We start from the raw sequence: 15,244 nt of genomic DNA, 5'->3' as shown, positions 1-15,244 counted from the left end.
ACATCAAACAGCCAGGATTGTCACCTAGCTGCTAAATGACACTTGGGGAGCAGCCGGGCGGAGAACAAAAGAGTCCCTCAGAAGGACACTCCCTGCTGTGTGTGAAGGCAACATGTGGTATCCCAATTTGCTTGCTATCAAAATGAAACAGGAAAATAAAATAAGACAAAGGACAACTAAAGTCCAGTGATGGATCAACTGAACATACCTTCTGGACTCAGTGTGGACACAATTACCAACTCAGCATAACACTAACAACTAACAGCCTTCCCTTCCCCCTACAAACTAAGAAACTGTCTTGAAGAAACTGTAGATTTAGCTTAACACAGTCTCATGTCTTTTGTCTGTTGCTGTTTGCTATATGTAAATGTACTACAGGTGATTTAGACTCATCTAGAAAGTTTGTAATGTGTGTTAAAATTTGATAATCCATATCTCCACAACCACTAATAGGAAACATATAATGTTTGGTGCCATTCTGATCCCTTGAACGGCAGATTTTCAATCAGTTTCACTGTACTGGAACAATGTAATAATTTATGAGTGCTTTCATAATCTGCTAAGAAAACTACTCAGACACATTTACAGCTATGCTCACTGGGGGGGGCGGGGGGGGGGGGCAACATCTATATTCTGAAAATCTGTGGAGTTCAGTGGGCGCAGATACCGTACGGGCCTGGTTATAATCAATAATCATTTGGTCTGAAGGATAAATAAAAGATAAAATATAAGTAAAGATAAATTTCCTGAAGTCCAACTTGATGTCTTCCAGTGATGTGTTTTTTGTCTGATCAACAGTCCAACAACCATCAGTTTACTGAGAAACGTTTAGGTGAAATCTTCAAATGGACCTTTTCAAGTCCATTTGTGCACCAGCCTTGCCTCACAGCAAACTGTACAACTCATTTGATGTCACTGATGTGCCACTGTAAGTATTAAATCAATGTAAAAACAAGTTTTTGGCTGTATTTTGAAAAATCAATCAATGAGACCTATATATGTTTCCACTCATGGAAACCCATAATGAATGGTCAGCATGAGCCTTTAATGGGGTCAGTGGGCCAGAATATGTGTGATACACTGGACTGATACATACACTGCCTGGCCAAAAAAAAAGTCGCCACCTGGATTTAACTAAGCAAATAGGTACGAGCCTCCTATTGGATAATTACTGCATGGGCGATTATCTTTCAGCTGGCAACAAGTTATTTAACCCCAACTGGTGCAATGAGTTGCTTCTCATTTCCTAAACAACCATGTCGAAAGACACATCCCGTGGTCGTGGAAAAGATGTTAGTCTGTTTGAGAAGGGTCAAATCATTGGCATGCATCAAGCAGAGAAAACATCTAAGGAGATTGCAGAAACTACTAAAATTGGGTTAAGAACTGTCCAACGCATTATTAAAAACTGGAAGGATAGTGGGGACCCATCGTCTTCGAGGAAGAAATGTGGCCGGAAAAAAATCCTCAATGATCGTGATCGGCGATCACTTAAATGTTTGGTGAGATCAAATCGAAGAAAAACAACAGTAGAACTCAGGGCTATGTTTAATAGTGAAAGTAAGAGCATTTCCACACGCACAATGCGAAGGGAACTCAAGGGATTGGGACTGAACAGCTGTGTAGCCTTAAGAAAACCACTAATCAGTGACGCTAACCGGAAAAAAAGGCTTCAATTTGCTAGGGAGCATAAAGATTGGACTCTGGAGCAGTGGAAGAAGGTCATGTGGTCTGATGAGTCCAGATTTACCCTGTTCCAGAGTGATGGGCGCATCAGGGTAAGAAGAGAGGCAGATGAAGTGATGCACCCATCATGCCTAGTGCCTACTGTACAAGCCTGTGGGGGCAGTGTTATGATCTGGGGTTGCTGCAGTTGGTCAGGTCTAGGTTCAGCAACAGTATGTGCTCAAAGAATGAGGTCAGCTGACTACCTGAATATACTGAATGACCAGGTTATTCCATCAATGGATTTTTTCTTCCCTGATGGCACGGGCATATTCCAAGATGACAATGCCAGGATTCATCGGGCTCAAATTGTGAAAGACTGGTTCAGGGAGCATGAGACATCATTTTCACACATGGATTGGCCACCACAGAGTCCAGACCTTAACCCCATTGAGAATCTTTGGGATGTGCTGGAGAAGGCTTTGCGCAGTGGTCAGACTCTACCATCATCAATGCAAGATCTTGGTGAAAAATTAATGCAACACTGGATGGAAATAAATCTTGTGACACTGCAGAAGCTTATCGAAACAATGCCACAGCGAATGCGTGCCGTAATCAAAGCTAAAGGTGGTCCAACGAAATATTAGAGTGTATGACCTTTTTTTTTGGTGGTGACTTTTTTTTTGGCCAGGCAGTGTATTTAAGGGTGTTGATGGAGACATGAATGCTGGTCCCTTTAAACTTACAAGTGACATCAGGAGACTTCAGACTCGTGTCATAGTATCATTAAAAAACACAACGAAATTAGGAGTGTTACTCCTGTAAGGTGCTGAAAATTAAAACCACATCCTCCATACATTCAACCTTACACCAATAAATCATAGACAATAAATATCTGTAACAGATAAAAAACTGCACATAGGACTGCAAATATGTCACTTCTCTCCCCTGACCATATCAACTCTACAGACTCCATGTTTTACGACTAATGTGGACTGATAGAAGCACAGGGGCTCAGGATTACTTAATTCTAGTGGCTTTATGTGACCAGACAAAGGTTTTGAGATCAAAAACAGCAAAGGAAAGACACAATCTGTAGTTGTAAATGTACAAAGGACATTTTGTTTGTCTATTTGTTTGCTGATCTGTGCCATTAGTACGAGCTGTGCAGTGTTGTTTGATATATGTATATATGTACATATATATATATATGTACATATATATACACACACACACACACACACACACAGATATATATATATATATATATATATATATATATATATATATATATATATATATGTATATATATATTTTAGGGCTGTAGTCAACCAAAGAAAATCCGTGAGAAAAAAAAAATCCTGCATGTTATTTTTATTTCTGCGGTGGTGTGTCTGTGTCACTCTGCAGTTACACCTCCAAAACACTAGTTGGCGGTGGAGGACTGTGTTAAGTGCTGTAAATTTTAGCTCAAATCAAACTTTATTTATATTGTTGATTCAAAACACACATTAAATATGGCTTAATAGAGACAATTTCAAACACAAGTATGCAAATTGGCTTCACTATAAATCGCAGAACTAACAGACAAACACTTGTCTTTATCTGGACACATTTCCCCCACCAATACAACATGTAAACGTTATTAGCACAAGTCTATGGCATTTTACATTGTATAAATTAGCCTAGCATCTACTAATCTTTTCCTCTTCTCATATAAAACCAGGGACAACAGCATGGTACATAATTTGGCTCCATTACAACCCACACCATTCACCGACAAAACAACTGTCTTATACTAAACACGTTTTCCAAACAAATACAATATGCTATTGTTATTAGCGCCAGCCTATGGCATTTTACATGGTATACATTAGCCTAGTGACGAGTGGAGATGTCCTCTGCTCATATGAAGCCAGGATAAATCCCGAAGTATAAATCCCTGAAAGACAGATCACACACACGACTTAAAATGCTATTTTAGTGGAGGCTTTACTGTCTTCACAATTTACTGTTTCTAATCTGTGAAATAAAAGTAAATACAAGCTTTGTTTCCACTGAGGGAAATGGTTTCAGCTTACAGAAAGAGACAGGAGGTCTGCATCACCGCGACGCTGAGCGTGAGGATGAGTGAGTTCAACTTTCTGTCAACAACGGGGGTGTTTTGAAAACACCCCCATTTTCACAGGTAACTTAGCCTGTACCCCCCACCACAGGAAATAATGGATTAATCCCGGAAAGCTGTTGATGTAGCACTTTCCTCCTTATGAAAGTAACTCGGTGATTATTTGTCCAATGAGAATTTGGTCGGATGAGAGCATAGCAACCAAATAATTGACTAGTCGACCAGGAGACTACAGCCCTAATATATACACACACACACACACACACACACACACACATATATATATATATGTGTGTGTGTGTGTAGGTGAACAATGGCTGCAGGTGGAGTTACCTGAATTAGCCTCAGATCAATCACATCAAACACATCACACATCGCATCCACGTGAGTGACTTTTAAACACATGCTTCAATGAAAGAGATACTACTTAAAAAAATCTGTCATTTTATACAAAAGTGTTAAAATGGTCAATGCTGCAAATTCAGTTAGATTAGACTGCTTAAATAATTCTTCCTTCTTTTACATGTCATACCATCTCGTGTTTTCTTTTTTATGTGTCTGAATCTTTAAATATTTGGTTACAGAAATGTGTGTGTGTGTGAGTGTGTGTGTGTGTGTGTGTGTGTGTGTGTGTGTGTGTATGTTACCTGTCTCTGGTTGCAGATGTGGATGGCAGCCTCCTGCAGGTCTCCCTGACAGGCTCGGAGGCCAAGTCGAGCTTCTCTCTCAGTGAAACCAAGAGCCATCAGCTGAGCCATTTTCTCCGAGTCCGGACACAGACGGCTGTACAGAGACTCTACCTGAAACACACACATCACAGACACACAGACACACAGACACACAACACGTTTCATTGCTAGGAAACAGAAATAAAACCAGAGCGTGACAGATGAATGAAGAGAAACTTCATCAATCTAACAATAAAAAACCTCATGGCACCAGATAGTAAAACGGTCTGTATTAATCCTGTCAAATATTTCCTTTATTTTAAACCACAACCTGATTTATTTAGCTGTGATGAGATTATATGAGGTGAAAGGCAGCAGCCTGTGATGTGGGCTGTTGAAAACACCTGTGCATGTAATTTTTGAACACATTATGAATGAAAGAAGCTGCCAAGATCAAAATTAAATAAATGAAGACTCAACAAATAAATTAATATGCCATTAAATTGTAGCCTGGAAATCCAGACTCAAATCTAGAAAGACTTTGAGTCTGGCTCTCACCCATACACCCTTCCTACCGAAGGGGCGGCACTTGCTGTATCCCGTCGGCAAAACGGCAAGAACATCCTTCCTGGAAACTAAGGCTTCTAGGCAATACATAAAGAAATGTTTAAAAAATGATACATAAATAAATAAATTTGGGGAATGAAAGAGGGTGGAAACAATAAATAAATAAATGTCAATATGAATAAATACATTTTAAACAAATTTAAGATAAATTTAAAAAATACATCCAAAAATGAATAAATGAATTAATTAAACGAATAAAAATGAATAAATAAAGACAGCAAATCAATTAAAATAACAATAATTGCATTATGCAGAAGAAATGCATAGTGAAATGTGTAAAGAAATAAAAAACAAATCAATAAGATGGGGGTAATAAATATGGGGAAAAGCGCAGAGGAAAAATTATAAATATATTAATAATTGAAAAATTTGTAAATTGATTCAAAGCAATAAAAATAAATAAATATAAAAAATACTAAACTTGCAACGATTAATCGGCAGTGCTCGGAATTGGGTTTTCACGTGATCGGCTATGACCTGCGACCGGCCGGTCAGTCTAAAATATGCCGATTTAAAACACCGGTCAAATTCCCGGCACGCCACATGATTGCAATCATGTAACATCAGCAGCGCCCACGCACATGTGCAACTCACGGCTTGGGCGATGTGAGGAAAAGGACCTCAGGAACACACTGGTTTGGGTAGGACAACTGTGGAGTAAATGATTCCGTGCCGTAGATGGCGGGCGCGTCCTCAATGCTAAGGGCTTTCCTACAGGCGAACTACACCATGTCGGTTGTATCAATCAATCAATTCAATCAATTTTATTTATAAAGCCCAATATCGCAAATCACAATTTGCCTCACAGGGCTTTACAGCATACGACATCCCTCTGTCCTTTGGACCCTCACAGCGGATAAGAAAAAACTCCCCAAAAAAACCCCTTTAACGGGGAAAAAAACGGTAGAAACCTCAGGAAGAGCAACTGAGGAGGGATCCCTCTTCCAGGACGGACAGACGTGCAATAGATGTTGTACAGAACAGATTAGCATAATAAATTAACAGTAATCCGCATGACACAATGAGACAGAAAGAGAGAGAGAGAGAGAGAGAGAGAGAGAGAGAGAGAGAGAGAGATGCAGGTAATGACAGTAGCTTACAACAACATTACTGAAAGTAATAATATTATAGTTATAGTTCTGGCTACTGTGGTACAATATGTTGAAAGTATGTATTAATATCTGGTAGTATGCATGTGTGACAATAGTCATATGTGTATAATAACAGTAGAAGTATGACTAATGATGGCAGCAGCAGCAGCAGGAGGCATCCGGCAGGACCACGGCAGCAGCACAACCACACACGTCACGCCGTCCAGGCACCGCTGCGATATGAGTTAATCTGAGAGACAGTGGAGCATAAAGGCTCCGGAGAAGAAGCCGAGTTAGTGACATCCAGAATGGCCAAGTTAGCAAGATGCAGTAATAGAATATGAGTGAGAGAGAGAGAGAAGGAGAGAAGGTGCCCGGTGTATTATAGGGGGGTCCTCCGGCAGACTAGGCCTAAGTCAGCCTAACTAGGGGCTGGTACAGGGCAAGCCTGAGCCAGCCCTAACTATAAGCTTTATCAAAGAGGAAAGTTTAAGTCTAGTCTTAAATGTGGAGATGGTGTCTGCCTCCCGGACCGTAACAGGAAGATGATTCCACAGGAGAGGAGCCTGATAGCTGAAGGCTCTGGCTCCTGATCTACTTTTGGAGACTTTAGGGACCACGAGTAACCCTGCATTCTCAGAGCGCAGTGTTCTGGTGGGATAATATGGCACTATGAGCTCTCTAAGATATGACGGAGCTTGACCATTTAGAGCTTTATAAGTTAACAGTAGGATTTTAAATTCAATTCTGGATTTTACAGGGAGCCAGTGCAGAGAAGCTAAAACAGGAGAAATATGATCTCCTGATGGTTGTATGGAATTTTTGTCTATTCAAGAAATTACCCACAAATGCTATACACAAAGAATTATTATTTTATTTATCTATGTCTATGTTTTTATCTATGAATGCCTTTTTTACTTATTTATTTTAATACTGTACCTGAAGTTATATTTGAGCAAAAAGGAAAATCGGGATTGGCCGTCCAAACACTCTGCATATCCGAAATCGGGATCGGCCCAAAAAATTGTAATCCATGCAAGTCTACAAAATACATAAAAAAAAAAAAAAGAAAAAAAAAAAAAAGAAATCTGTCTTGTAACTTGAAATTATAATTTCAAAAACATATCAAATTTATAAAAATAAATACATATAGACTTAATGAATAAATTAACCTAACATCAATTGCACAATTAAGTAGAAATGCATAGTGAGATGTATAAAGAAAATAAAACTGAAATAAAACAGCTTGGGGAAATAAAAAGAGGGGGAAATGCAAAGGGAAAACCACACACCCACACACACACACACACATACATATATATGTATGTATATATATATATATATATATATATATATATATATATATATGTATATATATATGTATACACACACACACACATATATATACATATATATATATATATATATATATGTATACACACACACATACACGCATAACAAAACTAAAGAACATTATTTAAAAAATAAAATTAAAAAATGCATTAAAAAAAAAAGCCAAAATTAAATAGGGAAGTAAATAAATAGGGGAATAATACAAAGATAAATTAATAAAGAAGCAAATTAAAAATGTTAACACCAATCTATGTCATACTTAATTAATTAACTAATGCCTACATATATATCTTTTTATATTTTTTGTTTTATTTAGTGGCACAGTAATTCAGCCCTTTATTTCTTGATTGACTGATTGATTTTAGCAGCCTCTGTCCTTCACAATTAACAGACCAGATATAACATGTTAATCAGTGAGCTCTAGAGGAGCTGGTAGGTGGATGTTGTTCTTTTGGACAGAAACAGGGTAGCTGTGTCCCTCTGTTTCCAGTTTTTATGCTAAGCTATGCTAACATAAACAGAAGCTCATATTAACTGCACAGACATAAAGGTGGTATCAACCTGAACGTCTGACTCTCAGAGAGGAAGAATGTTGAACTATTCCTTTAACTAAAAATCAGGTGAGAAGTAATTCTGGTTGAAGAGAAACAAACAAACAAACTTTGGACAGTTGGCGTTGAGCCTGATCGTCGTTTCCTTCAATGTAGGAGAGGAGACTTTGGAGGAGGTACAGCCGCAGAAACAACACCTCCTCTCTGCCCGTGTTACCCTGGCGACACACACACACACACACACACACACACACAGAGTTAATAATCAAATACATTTAAAAAATAATAAATAATAAACTTGACTTTGTCAATAATGGATGATGCCTGAAGAAAACAAAAACCCTGATGTTTACCACGTTGACACTTTTAAACTAATAATATTTAAGTATGCATAGAGTATGCTTGTATATAAATGTGTAAATGTGTTAATATAGTGGAGTGAAGAGTGTGATGTATTAAAACAATCTTATTTTGTTTTTAAGAGAGCACAGGAAAGGAAGATAAAAGCAACAGGCAAAAACATTTTGTCTGTTCCAGTTTAAATATACTTCATATCTGTTTATAAATATGGTTTGGAGGACAGAAACTGCCAAAATCAAAAATAAATATAGAGAAATAAATAAGTTAGGGGAAATAAATAGGGGACAAATGCAAAGGCAAAATAAAAGATAAATGCATTTAAAAATAAATACTTAAATAAATAAATAAACAGGAAAATTAAAAAGGAAAGTAAATAATTACAGTAATTAAAACAAAGGTAAATAAATGAAGAAGCAAATTAAAACTAATTGTTTTAACTAAGAAATTAAAAGTTAAAATTTTTTAACCAACTGAGGGAGTTTATTTTGAAAGATTTCATTAAAACTTTTAAAACGGTTTATTTTGAAATATGAGGGTGATGTCAATGACATGTAGAGCACGAAAGTTGCCAAAATAAAAATGAAGTTTTAAAAATATTTAATTACCTCTGTATCATTTCCCCTATTGATTTTTTGTCTAATTTTCCCTTTTATTTATTTTTGTATTTATTTGCAGACATCTTTACTTGTTTTTGTATTTTTTTCTAAAATCTAGTTCTTCTTCATTTTTAAAAACCTAATTAATTAATTAATTAATTAATTAATTAATGTATTATTTTGTCTTTGCCTTTTTTCCTGTTTTTATTTCTCCAAACTTATTTATTCCTGTGTTTCTATTTTTGATTTAGGCAGCCACTGACCTCTACACTTACACCATGTCTTAGTTGGATGCGATGCGAGTGAGCATCAGCGACACTTAGTTTGACTGCATTTTCTATTGGACTGTCCTAACAGTGCTGCGGCGCAATGCGCCATGCCATTTTGAATGAAACTTTTGTCAGATGCCACATTTCTATTTTATTCCTGTCACTTTTGTTGAAAGCGCCACAATGGATGAGAAATGGCTGGTTCACATGGCTGAGATGAGGAGTCATCTGCATGAAACTACATCATTTCACTACAAAAACCTACATAAGTTGGCATCTGGCTGGAGGGAGATCACCAGGAAGATTAACATTTCTGGTAAGAATTGCGTGGGATGCTCAGCAGAGCTAGCCTGTTTTATAGAGTGGAGATGGTGGTACGATATAGTCTGGTAGCTACAACAATGATACCTACATAGCTACCTACGTTACCTGTGATAGTATTGTTGTGAATATGAATAATAAGGCAGTACATACTCACCCATCTTTTCAGTGGTTACTCTGAGACCAGAGCTGATAGGTTTTTGTTTACATGACATGAGATCTGCATATAACCGATCCAGACTGACAGCATCCAACGTAATGGAATGTGGCAAGATAGTGAGATGCTCGCTTACTGTTAGGACACGGTGTTAAACATATTATATGACATGCCGAGGCTGTGAGGAGGAGGATGCCGCTGTAATCGCAACTCTGACGAGGCGGTGCAAGATCCAAGATGGCAGCCCCCAGCTGCTAGACTGCTGAACTACACAACCAACTCTCTCGGAATCACAACTTTTCTCCCCTCGTTTTTTTTTTTTCTTTTTCTATTTTTCCTTCGTAAAACCGGACAATATTAACACTCGACCTGGATCACCTCGAGGAGTATATAGATGAGTGCTACAACAGACTTTGCATCATGAATAAGGAAAAATCATCCGACACATCCAAAGCCAGAATCTCATCCACTCCAAACGCCAAGAGACTCCGTCTGGACTCACTCTCCAGCCCAGGTACCACTTCATCCTCTTCTCCCAAACCACCATGCTGCACTGAGATAAGCAACATTCTCATTTCAATTGCAAATTAACTCTCCAGACAGGACTCCAGAATTGCTCTCACTGAAGTGCTGCACAGAGTGTTACAGGACACTGCAGGGATTCTCACAGGGTCAAATCAACACACTCACAAAAGAACATAAATCTCTACAACAGTCTGTCAACACACTCACTACCCAGCTTTCCTCCGTTACCACACAGCTCACCTTTGTTACAGCCGACAATAAAGCAATGAAGGAGACTATTCTGGATTTACAATCACGCCGCATGAGGGACAATCTTGTTTTCACTGGCATCCCTGAACACAACACAGACGACCCCGAAAAATCTGTCAAAAAATGCATGTCCAAACAACTCTCAAGCTACCCATCGATACTGTCAACATCATCCTATTCCACCACGTGCACCGACTAAGACCAAAGAACAACAGCACCTGACCACGTCCAATAATCGCAAAATTTGAGCAATTCAAACAGAAAGAGCTGGTGCAATGACAAACATGGACTGAATGACCAATATCCAAAAGAAATCATGCACAGGTGCAAACAACTACTCCCGATCCATAAACAGATGATGATACAAAGGAAAAACTTCAGCATTCATAATGACTCCATAAGAATGGGCTCATCATGTCATCACTCAACTTTGTAACTTGGAACATCTGTGGGTTTGGCTCACAGGCAAAAAAGATAAAAATATTTAATCACCTGGCTACAATACAAGCAGTTATATGTTTGTTACAAGAAACATACCTTTCTGATTCAGACTTCAAAAAAATTAAATCACTGCAATTTATTCACATATTCTCAGCTAATGACAACACAAAACAAAAAGTGGTATGCATTTTAATAAACAAAAAAGTCTGATTTGTTCATCACAAGACATCACAGACTCTGATGGTCGTTTTATAATCATTAACATATCAATCAGCATTAGCCCAGTCACAATCTGCAATGTCCATGGCCCAAACAATGATGACCCATCCTTTTTAAATAACATCTTCTCGTCCATCTCCAACATTTCAAACTGCCCAGTCATAATAGGAGGTGACTTTAAAGTTACAATGTGTAACTTACCTGGTTGTTTAGCAAATATCAACTATTGCTTTCATAAATATATATTTACTAAAGTGTAATGCAATTCACATACAAATGGAAGCTTTCTCATAGGCTTAGAATGATTTCACTATATACACAGGCAGGGCGCGGTCTGCTGGAGGCTGTCCTCTTGCGTCGCCATATTTGAATACAGTGGCCGAAAGGGATATACGCGCTTCGCCTTTCGTGTTTACCTAGAACTTGCCATCACTGGAGACGGTTAAGGTGAAGATCAATCCGGCGCGCTTCTGCGTGAATCTGCTTTGTACTTTTATGATTCTGTCGCACTTTAAATGGAGGACCACACATATGTTTTGCCCCGTAAGAGGGAAACCACGCCACCAAATAAATGAAAAAGATCAGATAAGCGAGGACAGGACACAACGCGAGTGAATATTGGTGTTGCTTATTCCAGGTGTAAAGAACTCCTGAAGGAGAAGGATTTCACAAGGGATGCGGAGGTTGCCTGCTTTCTGCTAGACAGGTAATTCAATCTGATTTTAAAATCATTTTGGCTTCATGTTTGCAACTACTTTTCCCTCTCGTCTAAGTTCGAGTGACAGCTACGTTTACGTACTAACGTTATCCTAGCCTTGGCTAACGTTACCCCAGAGCTACAGCTAAATGGTTAGCCTAGCCTCTGGGTAGCCGAGACACTAACGTTACCTCCTCGCCTGGCCGTTCCGCACCACCTCTACCCCCTTGCCCCCTTCCTCTCCCTGGTCTTCCTCCTTTCCCTCTCCCTCTTCCTCTTCCTCCTCTCCCTGTGTCCTGTGGAAGAACACTCTGGAAACGCATATATTATAATCATACCAACATATATTTGCCGCACTGTGCCGTGTTATTTTAGCATTACTGTGCTAATGTTTGCTCGTGTTACCATAACAATTAGAAATAAAACACTCCTAACATATATCTCACAGATAACCTATATGTCACTGGTAAGCCATAACATATTGTAACATGGTTTAGATTCCTAAATAAATATTAATCTCGTCGCTAGATACTCTCTGCTGTCTGCGCAAGGCTTTTTGTCCTACGAGGCCACCATCACTTACCCGACGGGAGGGGTGAGCAAGTGAGCGCTGCAATCTAGAATTTGACCACTGATGTCACTGTTACTCACCATTTTTACACACTGTGGCTTTAACATAGTTATTAATCCAGCAATAGACAGATATACAGTACCTCTTGGCAGGAACATTTGAGCCATCTGACAACAGTGCTGGGGAAAATCAAGGAAGCTGGCCTGACCATAAATGCAAAAAAATGTGCAGTGGCTAAGCAGGAGACCCAGTACTTGGGCTACATCCTCGGAGGGGGTGTCATCAAGCCAGTGGAAGACAAGGTGGAGGCTATCCAGGCAAGGGAGAGGCCAACCACCCGGAAACAGGTGAAGTCATTTCTGGGTCTTGTGGGCTGGTACCAGTGCTTCATCCAGGATTTCTCATCCAGGGCAGCACCCTTATCTGATCTCACCAGCATGGCAAAAGACAAGTTTGTGTGGGGTGCGGAGCAGGAAAAGGCCTTCCAGGATCTAAAAGGGGACCTGTGCCGGGAGCCAGTGCTGTAGAGCCCAAACTTCAACTTACCATTCACACTTCAGACGGACGCTTCACACCGTGGGATAGGGGGCATCCTTTTACAAGGAGATGGAGAGGAAGCCAGTGGCATTTATCAGCAGAAAACTGTTTCCCAGAGAGACCAGGTACTCTGCGGTGGAGCTGGAGTGTTTGGCCATTAAGTGGGCCATCGACACCTTCAAGTACTACCTGCTTGGGAGGGAGTTCAACTTGGAAACGGACCATAAGGCACTGCAATGGCTGGAGCAGATGAAGGATACCAACAGTCGGATCACTCGTTGGTTCCTGTCCCTTCAACCATATCGGTTCTCCATCCACTATCGGCCAGGGAAGCAGAACACGGTGGCAGACTTCTTGTCTCACAACGTGGTTGGCGAGCTTGCCGAAGGGGGTGAGAGGTGTGAGGGAGCTGGAGAGTATCCCCCTCACTAAGGTGAAAAAACACACATTCATTGACTGTGTAAAGTGGAGTCTGACTGATACAGGAAGTTCATTTTTTGTTATGTTGTGCTTTTGTTTTGGAAAGTCCACTAATCTCTCTCTCTTTGAGGTCTACTTCCGGGGGCGTGGTTTTCATGGAGTGCACACGTGAGACTGCAGCCTCAGGACTTCAGCAGATGTCAATTACTTCTTACTTACCAGCAGTTCAATTATATCCAATATCTCAGAATCAAAGATTCACCCCATCATCGTCAGTGACCATGCACCTGTAACACTGACATGGAATAGAGCCACCCTACATAACCCCATCACTAGATGACGCTTCAAGACATCCCTTCTCAGCGATCCCGAGTTTGATAGTCTCATTAAGAGGGAATGGGCATCCTTCTTAGAGATGAATGATTCCCCAAAGTCATCACCAACTCTTCTATGCGAAACGGTAAAGCAGTCCTAAGAGGTCAAATAATTTCCTTCTCAGTTTATAAGAAAACGAAATAAAAGAACAACACGCTTAACTGGAACATAAAATCAAAGAACTCGAAAACATCTCTGCAAACAACCCAACAGAGACAATCCTAAATTAATTAAGAAAGTATAAATTTCAACTAAATGAGATTTTAAATAAGAAAACCCAATTTTTGGTACATAGACTACGACAAGAACATTTCCACCATAGCAATAAATCGGGCAAATATTTTGTAAATCAAATCAAACACAATTAAGAAAAAACAACAATCTCCGTAATTAAGGACTCAGCAGGAAAACCCACAAGTTCACCAGATGAGATAAATAAAATCTTCAGAAATGTTTATGTAAATTCATCAGAAATAAATCCTAATCAAGAGGACACTGAATAATTCCTCAAAAGCATTGCTTTACCACAGCTCAGTGAAGAACAAAGTGAAATACTGGATTCGCCAATAACAGACAAAGAACTCTCTACTGCTCTCAATCATATGCCCAATAACAAAGCACTAGGTTCCGATGGCTTCCCCCCTGAGTTTTATAAACACTTCTGGCTCAACTCCACTTTTCAGCAGAATGATTACTGAAATAAAACAAATTTCAAAATTTCCGTCAAACATCCGTCACCAAGCTTCACACTGCACAGGGGGACTAGGCAGGGATGCCCACTCTCTCCCTCTCTATTTACCATTTTCATCAAACCTTTAGCTGCAGCCATTCGTCAACACATCGACATAAAAGGAATCTAAACACTCTCCACACACCATAAAATAAGTTACTGTTAATATTACTGTTCTTACAAAGCCCTCACTCATCATTGACATAAACAATTAAACTTATTGAATCATTCTCTAATATCTCCAGCTACTCGATTAACTGGAGCAACTGGAGATTACAGGTCAACCTAACACTGGTTAAATGGATCAGAGACTTTTTACAGGACAGACCACAACATGTAATGGTCAAGGGCAAACGATCCACCAACATTGTCATAAACACAGGGGTCCCACAAGGTTGTGTCTTATCTCCCATCCTGTTTTCCATCTACACAAACAAAATAACCTGCAACATGGACAATATGACACTTTTCAAATATGCAGATGACATGGCCTTGGTGGCTCACCTGACGGACTCTTAAAGGGCCAGTGTGTAAAATGGGTTGAAAACAGTGACATGTAGCATTTAGATTCTAGATTGCAGCACTCACTCGCTCGCCTGTGCTCACCCCTCCCATCGGCAAAGTTATGGTGGCCTCCGAGGACCAAAACACTTTGGAAAAATGGTGCTGTCCGCAACAGAGAGCAGCGTCTCTGCCG

The 15,244-nt window shown here is 39.5% G+C and overlaps 1 protein-coding gene across 3 annotated transcripts in view; it reads right to left on the bottom strand.

Annotated features, from left to right (window-relative positions):
- The window catches only part of nub1 (negative regulator of ubiquitin-like proteins 1), a 52,836-nt gene that overhangs the window by 10,470 nt on the left and 27,122 nt on the right, over window positions 1–15,244 (bottom strand). For 2 of the 3 annotated variants that reach the window (XM_033638295.2, XM_078162508.1), the window contains exons 10-11: window positions 8,191–8,298; window positions 4,438–4,590 (exon numbers count right to left, since the gene is read on the bottom strand). In XM_033638295.2, the coding sequence (XP_033494186.1) occupies window positions 4,438–4,590; window positions 8,191–8,298 (261 nt within the window). The remainder of the gene's footprint in view (window positions 1–4,437; window positions 4,591–8,190; window positions 8,299–15,244) is intronic. The other variant, XM_078162507.1, reaches the window with a different exon arrangement.

Source organism: Epinephelus lanceolatus, chromosome 20 (genome assembly GCF_041903045.1).
Source record: "Epinephelus lanceolatus isolate andai-2023 chromosome 20, ASM4190304v1, whole genome shotgun sequence".
Classification (NCBI taxonomy): Eukaryota; Metazoa; Chordata; class Actinopteri; order Perciformes; family Serranidae; genus Epinephelus; species Epinephelus lanceolatus.
Note: the sequence above shows the minus strand (reverse complement) of the source record. Positions and strands in the feature narration are given on the sequence as shown.